Here is a 19,375-nt window from a genome sequence, read left to right on the forward strand (position 1 = left end):
GCCAGTGCCGTCCAGGAGTGACCCCCAGCCAGACCCCTGATCACACACACACACCCCCAGCCACACCCCCTGATCATGCCCCACCCCACTCCCCATCTCTGAGATCAGCATTGATTCCAAACACCGGGACTGTGTTCTCGCTGCCTTGGCCAATTAGTGTGAAATTAATTTGTGCTAATTGGCCTGAGAAGAGGGAGCACAAAATTGATTTAATACATTAATTTTGAGTTCCACAGAACCCAAGTCTGAAGCCCAAAGGATGATCAGTCCTTCCATACTGGGGAAATGACAAATGCTTTTCTCAGAGATAGAAGCCCCTGACCCTCCCCTGTCTCCACAAAGCCCTCTCCCTTCCTACCTTTTGGGGTCCACGGGTTTTGTCCCTGAGGTAAGGGTTGGGCACAACGCCCAGAGTGATTAGGTGAATGCAAAATGAAAGCCAATTTAACGAGGGGCAGAGCCCAGTCAGCAAACCCAGAAAGGTCCTTCGCAGATTACTCTAGGATCAGTTAACCAGAACTAATTCTGAAAACCTCCCTGGATCCGCCACTTGGCCAAATATTCAGAAACCCTCTTTCTACTTAGGGACAATGACCCTAAGGGTCTGTCAGAGAGAAAGGGATAGAAATGAATAAATGTTCTGTACATTTTGCATAAAGTCAAAGGAAAATAACATATCCTGTGTGCAGGCACCACGTGCGGTTTGGAAGAACAGTGGGCGACAGTCTGATGAACGTTAAATGCTGAGCACACACGGGGTCCCTTGTCACTGTCACTTGCCATTCATGATGGGAGTACCTATGGCCTGCCGGCCCTGCCCTCAAAAACCCCACCATCAAGATGGGGAGATAAGAAAACCAAGGATGGGGCACCCACAAATCCTGGCCCTACTCGGCCCTTGGCTCATACATTCAAGGACGCTCAGATCCCCAATAACCTTTCCCACGATGAGTAAAAGCACAGTTCAGACACACTTTCCTGGACGAGAACCACAGCTCTACCACAGCACAACCCCTCCATCAGGGTCATCACGAGGCTTGTTGAAGAAGCACTGAAGGACCCCCACCTCCAAGATTCCCACTGGAGTCAAACCCTTGAGAGATGGGACCAAGGAGGCTACAGGGTTAACAGCTCCTCTGGGTGATTCGGATGCTCTTTGAAGTGCAAAAGCAACCAACACAAATCAACAGTAGCTTTGGGGGGAGGGGGGAGGCAGCTGGGCAGAGAAGGACTTACAGCCCTTTCTTCAAGTAAGATCTTACTTGGGCCCCAACATGCTACCCTTCACTCCATCTGAGCTGCCACTGATTGCAAGAGGCACGTTACAGAACATTTGAAAGAAAGTGTGGCCAGTTTTTAGTGTGAGAGGCCACTGACTGTTAGGGTGCAGCCCGATCCCAGAGATGCACAAGGGTGGAAAATAATGCGCATCCGAGAATCGATAAAAACACAGAACGAAACCAAAAGAGTGCATTACCGTAAATGATGCAGGTTTAGGAGTTGTGGAAACCTTTGACCTCTTCCTCGCCCTTCGGCCAGTCTGAAGAGACGCTGGACTTCAGAAAACACTTCAAATCACCGCACCAGAGAAGGCAAGCCACAGAATGGAAGATATCTGTACTACTTGTATTAAACAGACCTTACACCCACAGCATATAAAGAATTGCTACAAATCAACAAGAAAAGCAGTAGAAAAGGCTTAAAAGACCACCTTGCTAACATGGATGACCAAAAGCCAAAAACATGTGAAGAGGTGCAAATTAAAATCACAACGTCATAAAACCGCACAGCCACCAAAATCGCTAAATGAGAAAGACAGAGAATACCTGGCGCCGGTAAAGACACGGAGCAGGCAGAACCTCACCCGCCCACGGGAGCACAAACTGATAAACACTGTAGTAAATTGTTAAGTACTATCTATGAAAACTAGACACAGAAACAACTTAAAACCCAGCAATTCCATTCCTAGGTGTACTCTGAACAGAAAAGCATGATCTGTGCACTGAAACACACGTATCAGAACGTTGACAGCAAGTTTATTCATAACAGTTCAAAAAAAAAAACCCAATAGTCACTTAGAGTAGAAGGGAAAACAGTGGTCTCTGTATCAAATGGAACACTGTACAACAGAGTGAACGGCCCACAATCACCCACCACAATGTGAATGAAATGTCACAGACAACGGCAAGTGAAGGAAACCAGACAAATGAGTACACATATCTGATGAATTCAGATTAAGTTCAAAAACAGGGGGAAAAACTAATGACATTATACATGAGTTTGGTGGTTACTGGTGGAAGGCAGTGGCTGAAAGGGGGCATGGGGGCGGAATGGGGGGAAGCGGGGAATGATCTGTGTCTCACTCTGGGTGCTGGTCACATTGGAGTGTCCACTTTGTGAAAATTCATTAAGCTGCACAGTTGAGATATGTGCACTTTTTTGTATGTTGGGCCTTAATACAAAGTTTAAAAAGGAAGGAAGGGAAGGAAGAACAGGAGGAAAAAGAGGAGGAGGGGAAAGCGGAGGAGCTGGGGAGGAAGAGGCAGAAACCATAACACTCAGTCCTTAGAGGTGCTTCCTGGATAAAGCCCGGCTCTGACCCTGGCTGAATTCTTCCAGTTCAAGACGGTGCTATCAGAGGCATTCCCACAGAAGCCCTCTTGTATCTGCTGTGAGTACCACTGAGTGCCTTTGGTGGCCTTTCCATGAGGATTCATGGGAGAAAACTTCTTTAATAGCTCAGTACCCTGAAAAGTTATTCTTTTCTCAAGCAGTGTGTGTGTGTGGTGTGTGTGTGTGTGTGTGTGTGTGTGTGTGTGTGTGTGTGTGTGTGTGTGTGTGTGTGTGTGTGTGTGTGTTTAACCGAGACATATTCTGTGTCTACAGAATATCCTGCTTTCCTCACTAGAAGGCTTGGTGTCAAATTTTCAGCCCACTGTTAATGGTTCTGCTCACTCATTTGTGTGTCTCTTCTGCACCAGGGTGGCTGGGCTGATGTGATGAGTAAGACATAGCCCTGCCCTTGGGGTCTCACAGTCTAGCTTGTAGCCTATAGTGGGGGCCTAACCCACCCTCAGATGGGTCAAGGAAGGCTTCTTGGAGGAAGTGCCACCTGAATGAAGAAAAAAGGGATGATGAGACATGAGCCAGGTGAAGAGGGCAGAGGGAAATGTCCCAGAGGGAACAGCACGTGCAAAGCCCGTGAAGTGAGAGTGAGTCTGAGGCCAGTGGTAGATTTCTATATTCTAACGCTCTCCCTGGTTTTGTATACTCTTCAACTCTTATTTCCCTTTGCTCTGATTTTCTTAGCTTTTAAATTTTATCTTATTTTTCCAAGGCTCCATGCATCTTTTTGCAACCACATGTGACACAAAGACAACAAGAGCCTGGGTGGGAATTCCGCAGGTGCCGACACTTGTGTCCTTGGTTCAGCTCTCAGAAGCCTGGCTTCCTGCTCCCCTCCTCCCAGTGTCCCACAAGCTGTAGCTCTGGATGCCAAAGATGTTCACCTCATCCCTCTCGCCAAGTTCCCCCAGCAGCTGATGTATCGCAAACTCCCAAGTCCAACCTGACAGCTCGTGATGAATCACTGTCAAACGTCAGCTCAGAGGGAAGGAATTTCTATCGGGAAGTCACTGATATTTCCAACAGCCCACAGCTCTCCGATTTTTGCTTCTGCTGCTCTACTCATTGCTACTTCCAGCAAGAAGGGTCAGGCTGCTGGCTCTCCAGAGACTCCACTGAGAAAGTAAGGCACTTGTGTGTCATTTCCTCTCCTTACAGTCCTGTCCGCAGGAGGGCACAGGCTCAGGGTGAGCATCCCAGCCCAGCTTCCCCTGACAATATGTGCAGATGTGACCCTCCTCCTTCCAGGAGCCCTGCCTCCTTCCTGACCATGGGAGTGGGCATGGACTGAGCAGACAGAGGACCCTCAGTGGGGAGGGTGGACACAATCACAGAGAGAATGAGGAGGGGAAAGAGACAGCCCCTCCCACCCAGACTTCATTCCACATCCCCACGTGACCAGCCAGGTTCAGTTCAGGTTGTGAACGTAGGAAGCAGGACGTGCTCTGCTGGCCTGATGGTGAATCTACTTAGTCACCATTACCCAGCAACCCAACCAAGCAATGCCATCCGTAAAATACTCCCACAGCCTCGCAGGTGTAGAAAGCTGTAGTTTTGCTCTGGACTGACAGGTATCACTCCCACGTTGCCCCCAGGACCTTTGCACCTGCTATTTCTACTCTTCCTTTGGAACTGCACATAGATGGGGACATCAAATCACTCAGCTGTAAAGTCAGACATCTCCCTTGACCTCTTAGGGAACATTAGCCCTTACTCAACCCCCCTCCGCTCACTATCTGCAACACTTTACAATCTGAAACTAGTCTGCACATTTATTTACTTGTGATCCGTCTCCCTCTATTGGCCTGGAGGCTTTGTGAGGACAGGGACTTGGCCTTGTCCCAAGCTGTATCCAAGGGGTCCAATCAGATGCCTGGCACATGGGAGGTACCCATACATTATGTGTTGAATAAGGGAATAAATCAGCTGTATGTGAACTTCAGCAGAACCCTATGAGGTACCCAGAGCTTCCTGGGAAAAGACAGCGGAGGCTGAGTCAAGTACTCACCAGGGATGCAAAATCTAAGGGAGCGTCAAAACCTTCAGAAGTCAAGATAAATTAAAAACATGAATGCAATCTTCAAGAAAATAAAAATTAATGCCAAAAATCTGTGATGAATAAAATATCAAAATTTCAAAGACAGACAGGATCCTACTATGCAGAGTGCACCAACACTCACCTCACCCCTATTCTGGTCGACAAATCCTGCATTTATTTAAAATTTTGATATTTTGCCCATCATGGATTTTTTTTTAATTCATTTACATTTTAAAAGATATTGTATTAAGTATTATTTATCTTGCAGGGTTTTTTGGCGGCCCTTTAAATTGTGCCTGAGACAAGTGCCTCACACCCCTCACCCTAGTCCCAGCCCTGAGAGGTGAATGAACCAGCCAGTTTTCCTTGAACAGCTCTTTCTTGGCCTACCCACAGCTCACTGACCACGTCCCGCGTTATACTGTATGAATATGTGTAGGAATCTGTCATTTGCGATGGTTGCCTTGAGGGCAGGGCCATCTGGTTCAAGACTTCACCCCCAGCCCATGAACTCAATATCCAGTTAAAGAAAGAAGAGGCCAGCATGCAGTCACACACACCCCAATCACGTGTCCCCTTCCATCCCTCAGAGACGACCACTACGTGGAATCTGGAATTACTATTCCCATGAACACCCAACTGTAACTATGTACGTGTATGCTCCCATCAATGTACAGTATTATTGTATACACTTTTAAAATACGTACTGTAACATATTTCAGGTATTATTTTGTACGTTAATCATTTTCCTTCAGTGTTATGTTTTCAAGGGCAATCTGCGTTTGTTCATCTATCTCTACTTGAAGGATCAGGAAACCTCTATAAAGAGCCAGAGAGTAAATATTTTCAGTCTCTGTCACCACCACTCAACTCTGCTTTTGTGGTATGAAAGCATGGGGACTAAACACAAATGAACGGCTGTGGTTGTGTGCCAATAAAACTTTATTTACAAAGAACAGGTGGTGAAATGGACTTGCCCTATATGAACCTTAGTTTGCCTGCCTCCTCATTCATTTTCACCTTGGTAATTCAACTTTTAGTATTAACAAAATGTGTTCCCCCACCCTGTCAGTAGATTCCCAATGGGGTGTTTACTTTTCTTCACCGTGACAAATGCTGCTGCTGTAAGCGTCTCATCTTTTCATTTATATGTGGGAAAGATTCTCCAGCTCGTGGACCTAGGAGTGGAACTGCTGGGTCACAGGGTACAGGCAGCTGTGACTTTCAGAGATAACTGCCTGTCTGAAGTGTGAAATGATACGTGCTGTGGTGTTAATTCACATTTCCTGATTGCTAGTTCATTGAGCATCTTTTCATGAGTTTATTGGCCATTTGAATTCCTGATCATCTGAACCCTTGGAATAAGAGTTCCCCTCCTGGGAACTGCCAATTCCTAATTTTTGCCCTTTTTTTTTAACTGCAGTGTTTGCCTTTTCCCATTGATGTGAGGAAGTTCTTTACATATTCTGGGCACTCTTTGCCAGTTACATGTGTGCAAATTTCATCTTCAAGTATTTTGTGCTTTGACAATTAGAAGTTGATTACTTCACTGGGGTCACACTGGTCATTTCCCCCCTGAGATTTGTGCTTCTTTAAGTCAAGCGTAAGAAATTCTTCCCTTTGGAGCCAGATGACATGGGTTTGACTCTCAGCTCTATACTTGCTGGTTGTGTGTCTCTGGAAGGTAGCTAAAATCCCAGAGCCTCAGTTTCCTCCTCTATATAGTGGGGACAGTCACAGCCCGCACGTCACAGGGCTACTCTGAGGCCTGAAGGCAGATGGTGCAAGGCCAGGCTCATCATCATCTTCCCCGTCAACAGACCTCCCCCTGCACAAGGACCCCACACAGGAGGGATGGGGGTACCTTGCTCTCTAGCAGGTCTGTGTTCTGCCGGAGTTCATTCCGAGACTTCTCCGACTTTTCTAGCTTCTGTCTCAGCATTGTAAGCTCCTCCTGCAAAAACAAACACCTTAACGGAAGCCACTCTGGACCACGGGGGTAGCTTCCACGTTCATTAAGACTGGGAAAGAAGCAGGTTATTTAGCCAGCCTATCTGTGATGATGCCCTGAAGCTAAGCGCCTCTGAGGGACTTTTTCTTTGACCATTTCCGAGTATCAATGTCTCTGTGCTCATACAAGTCTGGTCCACGCCAGCCCAGTCTAGAGGCTGAACACAAGTTCTCAGAACAGGACCAGGCTGGTCCCGAGTCTGGGTGCCCGAGTGAGATGGGGTGCTTGGCTCTTCATCCTCCCGGATTATCACTCTCCTGCCCAGCGGCTCAGCACCAGGCTCACACCACCACCATTAGGAGCAACCTACACGCCCACCCACTGCAGGCCGGTGTGGGGAGCTATGAAACAGACACACAAAGGAGTACTACGTGGCCAGGAAAAGAGAACAGGGAAGGTGTCTACAAAAATGGCAATCATATGACAATATATAAATGTTATCCCATTAACATGTTCTGCACCTTAAATTTATAGTGTTATAGGTCAAACGTGTTTCAATTAAACTTTTTTTAAAAAGAAAATCCAAGAAAATGGACATGGCATGATTCTCAAAATATGTTTTTAAGTAAAAAACACAAGTTGCAGAGGAATATGCAGTATGCTACTATTTGTGTAAGAAAGAAAGGAAGTTTTAGTTAAGTGGAGTGTGTGTGTGTGTGTGTGTGTGTAAACGCACACCTCTTTCATTGTGCTTGGCTTTACTGTGCTTTACACATATGGCATTTTTTTTTTTTTTACAAATTTAAGGTTGGCGGCAAGCCTGTGTTTAGCAAGTCTATTGGCGACTTTCTCCAGCATTATTTTTTAATTAAGGTATGTACATTGCTTTTAGACACAGTGCTATTGCACACTTAATAGACTACAGTAGAATGTCAACATAACTTATAGGCACTGGGAAGCCAATAAATTTGTGTGACTCGGTTTAGTGTGATACCCGCTTTAATTTGGCGGTCTGGAACCAAATCTGCAATATCTCCCAAGTGTGCCTGTATTTGCTAATTTCTGCAGAAAGAAACAATAGGCAGGGTAAACCAGAAACCAGTCAAAACAGTTACCTGTGTCAGCTGGGTGCTAATCAGGTAGGAGGGAGAGTAAGAGGTAAGGAGACTTAGGATGCGAAGACTCCACCACCCTCGAGTCTCTCTGGATAAGCAGTAAGCGTTCACACACTGGGGGAGCGAGGGTGTCTAACCAGCACCCGCTAGCCTAGGAGGAGCTGGGCACGTCCGTGCATGGGAGCAGAGGGACATCTGGAAGGGGGCAGCAAGGGCTGCTGGGTGGAGCATTCCTAGATCAAGAATTTCCAGGGCTGGGGGCACTAGTTGGGATGCAAGCACTAAGGTGGGGGAGGGGATGGGCCACCCAGCACCCTGCCGGCCACAGACCCACCTCCTTGGCGCGGAGCTGAGCCTCCCCGATGGTGACACTCAGCAGGGGCCGCAAGGAACCAAGGAGCTGCCACCACGGCCAGTCCTTGACCGCCAGGAACACAGCCATGTTCTTCTGGATGCACCGTGCAGCCAGCCGGTGAATCTGCAGGGGAGGAGAGTGAACTGAGGGCCCTTCCCATCTCTGTCAAAGGAGGCAGAGGGCAGCAAAGCCAGTGGAGAAAATGGGTTTGTATCCTAGTGCAAGGGGCTAGGTGCCTGGAAGAAAAAAAAAAAGCTTCCTTTCGGAAGTCAGGCTCTCGGCATCAGGCGTTAGGCCACAATTTAATCTTGCACAGCCTAATAATAATAACAGGACGAGGAGTAGAAAATATAATATGACAGGGCCACATTTTACATGGGGATTAAGTTCAAAAGTCATCGTGCAAGGCAAAAACCATACTCGAAAATCCCTGAAAATGCTCTCAAGAAACAGTGACCAGGATTACGCTGTTAGTTGCTATTTAAGGAAGAGAAATTACTTTAGGTGCAGTTAAACACAAACCCCATGCTCCTTACTCTTAAGTGTGCATCAGAATCTCCTGGAGGGCTTGTTAAAACGCAGGGGCCTGGGCTCCACCCACGACGATCTGACTCTAAGTCTGGGGAGGGGTCTGAGTATCTGCACTGCTCACAAACCCCTCGTTTATGCAGAGACTGCTGGTCCAGGAATCATGCTCTGAGAACCACTGACCTAATTCATTCTTATCATAGGTGGGAATCAAGCCAGCATCTCAACAGCCAAGACTGTACAGCCGGCACAGCGCCTCCTACAGGCCAGGCACTGCCCTGAGCATCTTACACACTTCAGCTCAGTCCCCTCTAAATCCTACGAGGTATTATCATCATCTCCATTTTACAGATGGGGAAACAGGCACAGAGAGGTAGAGTCACATGCCCAGCATCACACAGCTTCTCAGTGGCCGAGTCAGGACATGAACTCCTGTAGACAAAGCCCAGGCTCTTAATTAATCTCTTATTTCAAACCATCCCAAAGCATAAACTACCTTGGGAGTGCAATGGGCCAGTGAGATTGCCCACAATGTTTTAATTATTAACGTACTTGCCTTCTTCTGTTCTTACCAAGTACATAAACTTGAATTTACAAATTCACATCAGCTGGAGGCATGTGCAGTGAGGTGGTAATTAACGATGACAATGCTAAGGTAACGGCACTAGGATTTACGGAGCAGTTACATGCACCACAGACGGGACTAAGTGCACATCACCCCACCTCATCTGCAGCCAGCTACTACATGTTGGGCTGGGACTCAAACATGGTTCTTGTTTGTCTCCAGAGCCGTGCTGCCTGTTCTCCCCTGTGCAGGCCACATAGAGGAAACTGAGTCTCCAGAGATGTCCAAGGGTGGTTCAGGCCTGCGGATCCTGAACCTGCTCTTTGGTCCCAAAGGACTCTGTGCCCAGGTCCCGCCCATGCCCTGTCTGCTGACCCATGACAGCCAAGTTCTAGGGAGATGGAACAGGCTGGAACCATGTCCAACCCAGGAGGGCTTGGACAGCCTCATGGATATCCTGTCCAAGGCTGACATCATCAGTAATTTGACATCAATGTTCTAGAAACAATGGTAACAGCTTACAGAGTATCGATAAAAGTCTCACCACTCGGGGTAGGTCTGTGGGCGGGCAGCACTGGCACCATCACGGGAGACGTGCAGAGCCCCAGGCTCACCCCAGACCCACTGGACCAGAATCTGCACGTTAACAACATCCCACTGGAGATTTGCACATAAGCACGAGTGTGAGAAGCAGGGGTTACAGCCCCGGGCCCAGCATGGATGGTGCTTTTCCAGGATCTCTCGCCCCTGCCGGGTTCACGAGGCACACAGGCCTTCATACCTTCAGCTTCTTGAATTCCTGGCGAGACAGGAAGCCCCTGCAGGCCGCCTGGAACAAGACGATGCTGTGAGACACCAGCTTCTCCCGCTGCTTCTCCAGCCTGGAGACCACGCCCACCTTGAGGAAGACCTGGCAGGAGAGAGGCTGCAGGTGACTTCTCCGCCACCGAATCCAACTGTCTGGGGGTGGGGGAGCTGCCACTCAGACCCCAGCTCTCTGGCCTCCACCTGAAGTTATCTGTTAGTAGGTACCCTAGACTGCAGCTCTACATGATTAAAGCATCTGGTCTCCTGATGCCTCCTCTTTGCCTTTTTCTAACAGAAGAGAGTAAGAGGTAAGACGACGAAGGACTCAAAGACTCTACTGCAGAGTGGGGTCCTCGCATTTGCAGCACCATCACCGCCCGAGAGTTTGGTAGAAATGCAGCATCTCCGGCCCCACCCGAGACCTGCTGAAGCATAACTGGCAAGTCGATCCCCAGGGAATTCATGCACACACTGGTCTGAGAACCACTGGCAGGATGGACCCGCCTAAGCTTCTCTGTGCACCAGAGTCACCTGGGGAATGCATTCAATGCACATTCCCAGGCCCCACCCTGAGAAACATAGAATCAGTGGGCTTGGTGTCAGTCCTGGGAATATGTCTTCTCATTCAGTAAGTGCCGCTGGCCATCAGAGAGAAGAAGAGCCCCCAAAATACTCAGTTCTGCCTTCTAAGGAGGGGCAGAGAGGGAGGGGAGTGGAGGGCAGCCCTCCTCGGGCAGGAGAGGATGGGGCCAGACTGGTGCCATCCACGGAAGGTGCTCAGGCATCTTAGTGGAAAACAGCTCGAGGTCCACAATTTCCAGGCTGTGGCTCATCAATAATGGATGAAGGCCTCTGTTGCAAAGTGATCAATGCCTGCTCGGCCCCCCGCAGGGCTGCCCTCGAAGAGACTGCAGGGAACACAGGAGGGTTTTCAGAGAGAACCCAGAGCTCTGGGGCCAGGACTGCTCCAGCCAATGTGGTGAGGTCACCCCTCCAAGAGGCAAGAGAAAGATGCTGCACTGATGGGATCTAAGTCAGTGACAGGGGAGGGGACACACTGCAGATGCCCTGGTGCTGCTTCTTTCTAAGGACAGCCCTGTGCATTTCTTTGCCAGATGTGGCTTACAGCCCCAAAGATGGTCACTTTCTCCAGGAGCACTGGGAATGCTCTGTCGTAATCAGTGAACTTGTTAAGTAATCCGTGACAGTGTCAACTAACAGCTAACATTTAGGGAGCCCCTACTGTGCTCTGGATCTGAACTCACTATCTGACATGCAGATAAAGCACTTTACATGCATAATTTTCTACAGTAGTTATGACGATCCCCCCACTTTATGGAGGGAGAAACTAAGGCTAAAAACGGCATTTGCGCACAATCCTCCACTAGTGAGTGGTAACACCAGGATTTATTTCCCTCTCGCTGACTCCAGACGAGACTACAATTATCACTGAATGTAATTAACATTTGCATAGCATCTATATCTTTCAAACCTCTTTCTCCTACGTCCCATTTTAATACCCAGAACAGCCCGACAAGGAGTATGCTGGTTCAGGGAAGCTGTGTCACTGACTCAAGTTCACGTAGCTGGTGATCAGCAAAGCTGAGACTTGAACCCAGAACCTTGGGTTCATGCCCTGCATCTATTCTCAACATGAGCACAAGGCTTCATTTCCTCCCCCCGCCACCTCCTCCCCGATGCAAACACCAGGAATCTGAAACCAAACTGCAGTTTGATTCCACGTGGAACAAAGGGTCTTAATTGATTCTCCATTCCCCTAAACCTATTTTCTGTAACGAAGACCACTCCATCGACCCCACGGTAAACCTTTTCTCGGCGGGAAAACAGAAATTAGCATACTCAATTGGTGCTAACTCTGTTTGTAGCCCTCTGTCACTTTGCAGAACACTTCCCATCAGCCAGGGCCACCGAGACAATTAGCCTCATTGAAATAAAGACATGATTGACTCATTACCTATCAGATTGCCTCAATAATGACTGCATTAATTTCACAAGCTAGTGAGTCCCAAAAGCTGCTATGAAAAAAATCAATGATCAAAGTGATGACAGCACCAGTCCGTATATTACACAAGGCGGCTGGTGCTGCCAAAAACGTTATTGATTAAGTATGAAGCTTTCATTAAAAAGATAATTGGAAACGACCATACAGGGAATGGGAATAAGTCATCGCCTCTGCAGAATCTTATCTTGCTTGGTTTTCTTTCCTTTTAAGAGCATATTGCCAACCAGAAGGCCAACTGCATGTGGGATCCCACCTTTTTCATAAATGTCATGGCCCTTGGCACAGGCCTCAATAAGGCACCGGGGGCTGAGAATCACAAAGAAAAATCTAAGTGGTTCGCTTTTCATGGGTCCAGCTGCTTATCGGACCCAAGCAGAGAGTGACAGCCCAACATCCCCATCTCTAAGGGATCCCTGGGAGCCACTGTTATGCAAGCCATTTTTGCTCTAAAAATGCTGAAGGCCAAGGTTTTGAAATCTAATATGGAAACAGCCCTCCTCTCTGACACTGCTGAGAAATTAGCTACTCTCCTTTTAGTAATTTTCCAGATGAGAGTTTATTTAAACTTTCAAATGTTATTCTTTTTCACAAGCACCTTGTCCCCACTGGCAAATGCATGCCACAGGTAATGACAGTCAACCCCTGTGAAAGAACAATTCGCTGATTCCGTCAGCCAACCTGGGAGGCACAAAGTAGTGGCTCCATTGTACAGATGGGGGGACTGACACTCAGAGCAGCTAGATCATTTACTCAGGATTCACACCTCAGGAAGAGGTGGGGCCTGAGTGTGGACCAGGTAGGCCTGTTCTCCCCTCCTAGTCACAGCCTCCCCACCTGTTAGGTGCCGAACCTTGCAATGCACGGGAGTGGCACTTGTCCTTCAAGATCTGTCTACTGCCTGGCCTGGCTTCCAAAAGGACACACTGACTTGATTTGCTCTTGAGAGTTCCCCAGTGAATGCCAAATATTGCTCAACAATAATAATATCTCATTACTGGGATGCTCTGGTTTGCGGACACCCTGCCTCACCGCCGTGAAACTGCGTATAGCGACTTCTCATCTTGCTGTTTTCTCTCTTGCTCTGTAATGGCTGCTGAAATCACCAGAGCAGGTTTTTGTATTCATGAAACAACTGAGCAATTATCTAGACCATTCTCAAACTTGAGTGTGCACTGGAATCCCGTAGAGGGCTTGTTACAACCCAGGCTGTGGGGTCCCACTCCCAGAGTTTCAGAGTCACTAGGTCTGGGATGGCTCCTGAGAGCTTATTTCCAGAAAGCTCTCGGGTGATGCTGGAGCAGCCGGTCCAGGGACCATCCTTTGAGAACTGCTAGTCTAGAGGGATGAAGTTCTTGGAGTTGAAGAATCCCTCTGATTCAGGATCATAAACACCTGTGCATAAATAATTTGCTGTATCTTTCCAGTCATAAACAGCAGAACCACAGCCAAATGAGAAGATCCTGGGGTCGGGACTGATACAGGTGTGCACGGGAGCTGTACTCCTGCTACCTACAGGACCTGGAAAAGGGGCTTACTTCCCAGAGGTAGTTTCTGCGTCTGTAAAGAAGGGAAACTGTCATTATCTCAAAGGAGGCTGCGAGGGGAAGAGAGGAGTAATACTTGAAGTTGCCTAGCTTAGTACCTGGCTCGTGGCGGGAGCCCAGTAACCCACAGGTTTATTCCCTCTCCTGAAAAGCCGCTGCCAACTCCCAGCAGGATAAATCAGGTAGAGACCATGGAAGACTAACAGCTTTAACCACAGGCTTTAGCAGAACCAAGAAGCCTGCAGGGAGAGACTAGTGTGTCTATGGGGCAATGATCAGTGTAAATGGCTGTGAGCTCTCTGAAGAAAGAGGTTTGATAAGGCAGGTCACTTGGTATTGCAAGAGGCACTAATGGCCAATAATTCCACCATAGTACGTAGTAAACCTAGCAGTTTACATAGGACCTGAAGGTGGAAGGCAATCGGCAAAGGTTTACTGGATGACGTTAACCAGCCAGTAGATAACTAAGTGGGGTGATGGCCCTTCAGTCTCTTCTCTCTCCGATTTGTATTTCTAAACATTATCCCTACTCCCCTGCTCACCACCTGGTCCTGAGTTTACAATCTCTGTATCCCACCTCCCAAACCATGACCCATGGAACACTTGTCCTGGGAGATGGTAACGGGCCTTCCACAAAAGCAAAAGAGTAAGGGTTCCAGGGTCAAATAGCCTGGGGAGCCCTAAATACTACATTTTCCCTCATGAGGATTTACAGATGTATGAGTACATTAGGTATCTGCAAAGTTCTTCACTTTTTTGGAAGGGCTTCTGGCTCAACACTAGTCTGGAGAAAGCTACTTCTTTCAACTCTAAAATCACGTACCCTCTTTCCAAGCCCTTCCCTTTCACTCACTGCTGCTAATCAGCCAGTCCTACAGTTGCACTACAGCTGGTTGCAAAGTAAAAGGTACAAGGCTCTGAGTGAAGATGGCTGTTTCCTCTCAGGTTCCTTTCTGAGGTTCAGAAAGTTCTCCTGAGGTCTCGAATGTTAACCCTTCCAGACCACTGAGGTTCCTGGGAGGGTAGCCTAGGAGTGATATTTTCCAAAGTCATTTCCTCCCACATTATAACACTTTATCTTAACAGCCTTGTCATATAGGAAGGGCAGAGAATCACTAGCCTCGTTTTCAGTTCGATGAATAGGAGACGCACAGAAGTAGTGAACGCTGAGGTCAGACAAGAGTCGTGTCTCCTCTGGGCCCCTGAAGTGATGTGTAGAATGGCCTAAGAAAGCAGCTCTACTCACCTGGCTGTGCCCCACGGCCACTGCCTTCTTCTCCAGATCCAGGGTCTGCAGGAGCTCCTCCACGGCCTGCAAAGAAGAGAGAAGCAGAGGGGAAGGCAGAATGAAGGCAGGAGGCTCCCAGGGTGGAAGATCAGCTGGCTGGATAGGCTGATGGACACATCGGGAGAGAGAGGATGACCCCACATGTCTGTGAGCTAACAGAGCCCCACCACCCCAGGGAAGTGCAGACGATGAACATGTACTGAGCACCTACTGTGTGCCATCCACTCTGCTGGCACCTGCATAGACACCATCTCATTCCATCCTCACAGCAACCCTGGGTGGGTCATCATACTACTGCGCCCATTTTATAGATGGGAAAACCACAGATACAAAACTAAATGGAGGACGTGTCTGCTATGGAAAACAGCACGGCGGTTCCTCAAAAAATTCATGTAATTACCATATGATCTAGAAATTCCAATTCTGGATATATACCCCCAAAGAAGTGAAAGCAGGGACTTGAACAGATATTTGTGCACACTCACATTCATACCAACATCATTCACAGTTGCCAAAAGGTGGAAGTAACCCCAGTGTCCTTCAATAGAGGAACAAATAAACACAGGGTGGTGAATACACCCAACGGAATATTAATCAGCTTTAAAGGGAATGAAATTCTGACGCCTGCTACAACACAGAGGACACAATGCTAAGTGAAATAAGCCAGTCACAAAAGGACACATATTGTATGATTCTGCTTATATGAGGTAACTGGACTAGTCAAATTCAGAGACAGGAAGTAGAATGGTGGTTGCCAGGGGCTGGGGGGAGGAGGATGGAAGTTTGCATTTAATGTGGACAGAATTCTGGTTTTGCATGATGAAAGAATTCTGGAGATTGAGCGTGGTGATGGTTGCACAGCAGTATGAATATACTTAATGCCATCTGAAGTGCGCAATTAAAAATGGTTACAATGGTAAATTTTATGTTATGTATGTTTTACCACAGTTTAAAAAAATGAAGGCACTTCTGCAAGGTCATACATTACACATGAGCAGAACTAGATTGGAATCAAGGTCTATCAGGTCACATGGCAACACTGACGTCTTTACTGCTTCACATGCTTAAGATGCCTGCAGAGGACCCTAGGCCACTTGGGAATTTACCTACCATGTCTCCTGTGACAGCCTCCCCTGCCCTCTGTCCTTCTCTTGCTGCACCTGTCTGGGTCTGACTCGCTCTCATAAATGTTTGCTGAAGAAATGACATGGCCATTACCCTTGTGTTCCTGACCTAGAGTAGGGAGGGGGAGAGAGCCCGTGTTTAACTCATCTGTGTCCTCTCCAGCACCTGGTCGTGGTCTAGGCATACAGTAGGAACTCAATAAACATGATGACTGAATGAGTGAACGCCCACACAGGAGATCCAGTGAGGGGAGAAGCAGGGTGGGGTCGGGGGTAGTGTAGAGAAACCCAATGTGGGAGAAGCAAACTCACTCAAAGAGATTCCTGGATGCAGCCTTGGCCAAGTCACCAGCCATTTAATGGAATTTTCCTCTTGTCATGTAGTCCTGCAAGCTCGGAAATAATCCTGCCAGAGATCTGTACCCTCGGATAAATGCAGGTCGTGCCTAGTTCCCTTGTGACTGCCAACTCCCCTCCCACTCTGCCCTCACACTAGCCCTCGCGGACCTTCCATTCACTGAAAATCACCGAGTCTATTTTCAGAATAAACTGTCAGAAAAGTAATTGCGACACTCAAGAAGCAAAAGGTATTATGAGACTGAGTAATTTAGCAGATGAGTTTCAATTCCATGGGTCATCAGCAGCATGGAAAATGTCCTAAGATAGCAAAAAAAAAAAAAAAATCTTATTAAAAGTCTAGTCCAAGACTGTAGTCTGGGAGGGTTTCCTCCTCTGACCTCTGGGAAGAACATTTCATAGTACTCCTCCAAAAATTCAGTGTTTTCACTTATTACATTTAAGCCAAAAATGTTCCAAGGGAGCTACAGGCAGCAGAAGGCATAAAACCAACATATCCAAAATACAACATTTTTTCTTTCTGCACAAGAGGAAAACAAATAAAAATTGGCCAAAAATAAGATGGGTTGATGGAAAACAAATACAGTCAGTGACAATTACCTAAGTCTACCTCGGAGTTAACACCCAGAGCACGTGTGTGGAGGAGAACTCAGGATGTGGAGTCAGATCCACCCGGGCTGAGACTCTAGGTAAACCACTCAGCAACTGTGTGACCCTGGATGAACATCTTACTCTGAGCTGCAGGCCCCTCTTCATAAAAGTGGGGAAAATAACAGCACTTATTTTGGAAGATTCTGTGGTTGTGTTCAAGAGTGCTTCATGGAGTAGCAACATTAGTAATCACTCAGATGACTGGATAAAGCAGTTGTGGTACATATAAAAACACAATGGAATATTACTCAGCCATAAAAAAGAATGAAACAATGCCACTTGCAGCAACATGGATGGATCTAGAGATCGTCATAACTAAGTGGAGTAAGTCAGAGAGAGAAAGAAAAATTATCATATGATATCACTTACATGTGGAATCTAAAAAAAAAAAAAAGGACACAAATGAACTTATTTACAAAACAGAGATAGATTCACAGACACAGAAAAAAACCTTACGGTTACCAGAATGGGGGGAAGAGGGTAGGGAGGCTTAAGTCGGGAGCTCGGGATTCATAGATACTAACTACTATACATAGAATAAACAACAAAGTCCTACTGTATAGCACAGGGAACTATATTCAATACCTTGCAATGGCCTATAAGGAAAAAGAATATAAAAAGGAACATACATGTATAACTGAATCACTCTGCTGTACCCCAGAAATTAATACAATACTGTAAATCAACTATACTTCAATTAAAAAAAAAAAAAAACTTCTGAGGAAAAAAAAAAAAAAGAAGAAGAAAAACGACTGAGCCTCAGGTAAGAACAGCACAAGTCTGTGGCAATCCTGACCGAGGCTCTTTTCACTCCCACAAGCTCTGCCACTGCAGTGGTCCTGCTAGGCGAGACGAGCTGTGAGAACCCTCAGCTCTGCTGCCAGAGGGTTTCACTTATATGGAGCCAAGCACAGGGAAATCCCACACCCAGGATCCTTGTCAGAAACAGAAGTGATCTCGGCAGCAAACAAGTGGAGAAGGTCAATGGCGCAGCTGGCCTAAGATGGTTATTCTGACGGGGCAGGTGATGGACCAATGAGTATCAGGTCCCTATAACAAGGGATAGAGGACACGGGCCAGGTGCAGTGGGCCCTGATAAACTCCCATACACGCCTGGCAACCTGGAAGCCTACACGCATCACAGGAGGGACCAAGAGGACCTGAGCCAACTATATATCCCTACTTCAATGTCAGGCCACATGCACAGGAAGAAAACATGCAAAAGAGTCACACAGAAAGTAAAACCCGTGGCACGATCATATATGCCTTAATGTTTAATACGTTTCCCATCCCACACGAAGCACCATAAAAATTAAATAAAAGTGTCATAATAGATTCAAGGTATCTGATCACAGCCGCTGCTGACCACTAAGCTGTGCTGATGCAGGGGCAACCCCTGAGAATCCAAAATTTATGATAAAAACAAGAATAGAAAAGAACTGAACGGAGGTATCAGCAGTCACATACCATGGAAAAGACAGACTCCATAAATCTAGTCCAGATAAATTACTAAATAATTGGGAAAAGATCAAAATCTAGAGATGCAATTTTACATTATTGAAAATGTCCAGTTTCCAATAAAAAATTACATGACATGCAAAGAAACTGCAAAGTGTGACCTATACTCAAGAAGACAAACCCAAATAAGCAGTCAGTAGAAACCCTCTGTGGGCTTAGATGTTGGACTTAACAAAGACTTCCAAGTAGCTATTACAAGCTATTACTTCCAAGTAGCTGGTACATGATGTGTTTACAACCATGCCTGGCACATGCCAGGCTTCCTAAGTACTAATACTGGTGGAGGTCCTGAGGTATAAGCCCCTCTTCGGTACCATGAAGTGATGACATACCTTTCACCATTCCAGGCCCAAATTATCAGTCCTTGAACGTACCTGGGAGAAACCCAACTCTAGGCCTCCACTTACAGAGTCCTAGAATTTTGCAAAGAGCTTTCTCTCCAACGTTCAACAAGGAGGCACCCAAAAAGCATACAGTCTGACATCTCACGTTAAGCTGAACGTGCCAGACAAGGAGCGAAAGACTCCAGAACAATGAAGACCATGGCTGGGAAGTGATTCTCCAGCTTGCTCCTCACTGGGCGTGTGATACAGGGAATCCACGGCTGTGGAATTGGATGCTCCGCCACTGAACCATCCAGCTGCTGTCAGATCAGCATCTCCTCCATAAAATGGTGGCACATGCTGGGGCACCTACGATGTGTCAGGCACTTTGTTATGCAGTACTGCATACTGCCCCTGTCATAAAGCTATCAAGTATCAAGGGGCATGGATAGATGGAAAGAGAGACGGCAGAAACCAGGATTTGAACCTGAAGCCTGACTCTCAACAACGTCCTTTAAGCCACTGAAACTCTCACTTACACACTCATCAAATCATTCCATATG

General features: G+C 47.1%; 1 protein-coding gene across 2 annotated transcripts in view; it reads right to left on the reverse strand.

The window, feature by feature from the left end:
• The window catches only part of MYO18B (myosin XVIIIB), a 198,572-nt gene that overhangs the window by 111,521 nt on the left and 67,676 nt on the right, over positions 1 to 19,375 (reverse strand). For both annotated transcript variants that reach the window (XM_064481117.1, XM_031442942.2), the window contains exons 19-22: positions 14,798 to 14,863; positions 9,959 to 10,087; positions 8,064 to 8,207; positions 6,528 to 6,617 (exon numbers count right to left, since the gene is read on the reverse strand). In XM_064481117.1, the coding sequence (XP_064337187.1) occupies positions 6,528 to 6,617; positions 8,064 to 8,207; positions 9,959 to 10,087; positions 14,798 to 14,863 (429 nt within the window). The remainder of the gene's footprint in view (positions 1 to 6,527; positions 6,618 to 8,063; positions 8,208 to 9,958; positions 10,088 to 14,797; positions 14,864 to 19,375) is intronic.

This window comes from Camelus dromedarius, chromosome 31 (genome assembly GCF_036321535.1).
Source record: "Camelus dromedarius isolate mCamDro1 chromosome 31, mCamDro1.pat, whole genome shotgun sequence".
Classification (NCBI taxonomy): domain Eukaryota; kingdom Metazoa; phylum Chordata; class Mammalia; order Artiodactyla; family Camelidae; genus Camelus; species Camelus dromedarius.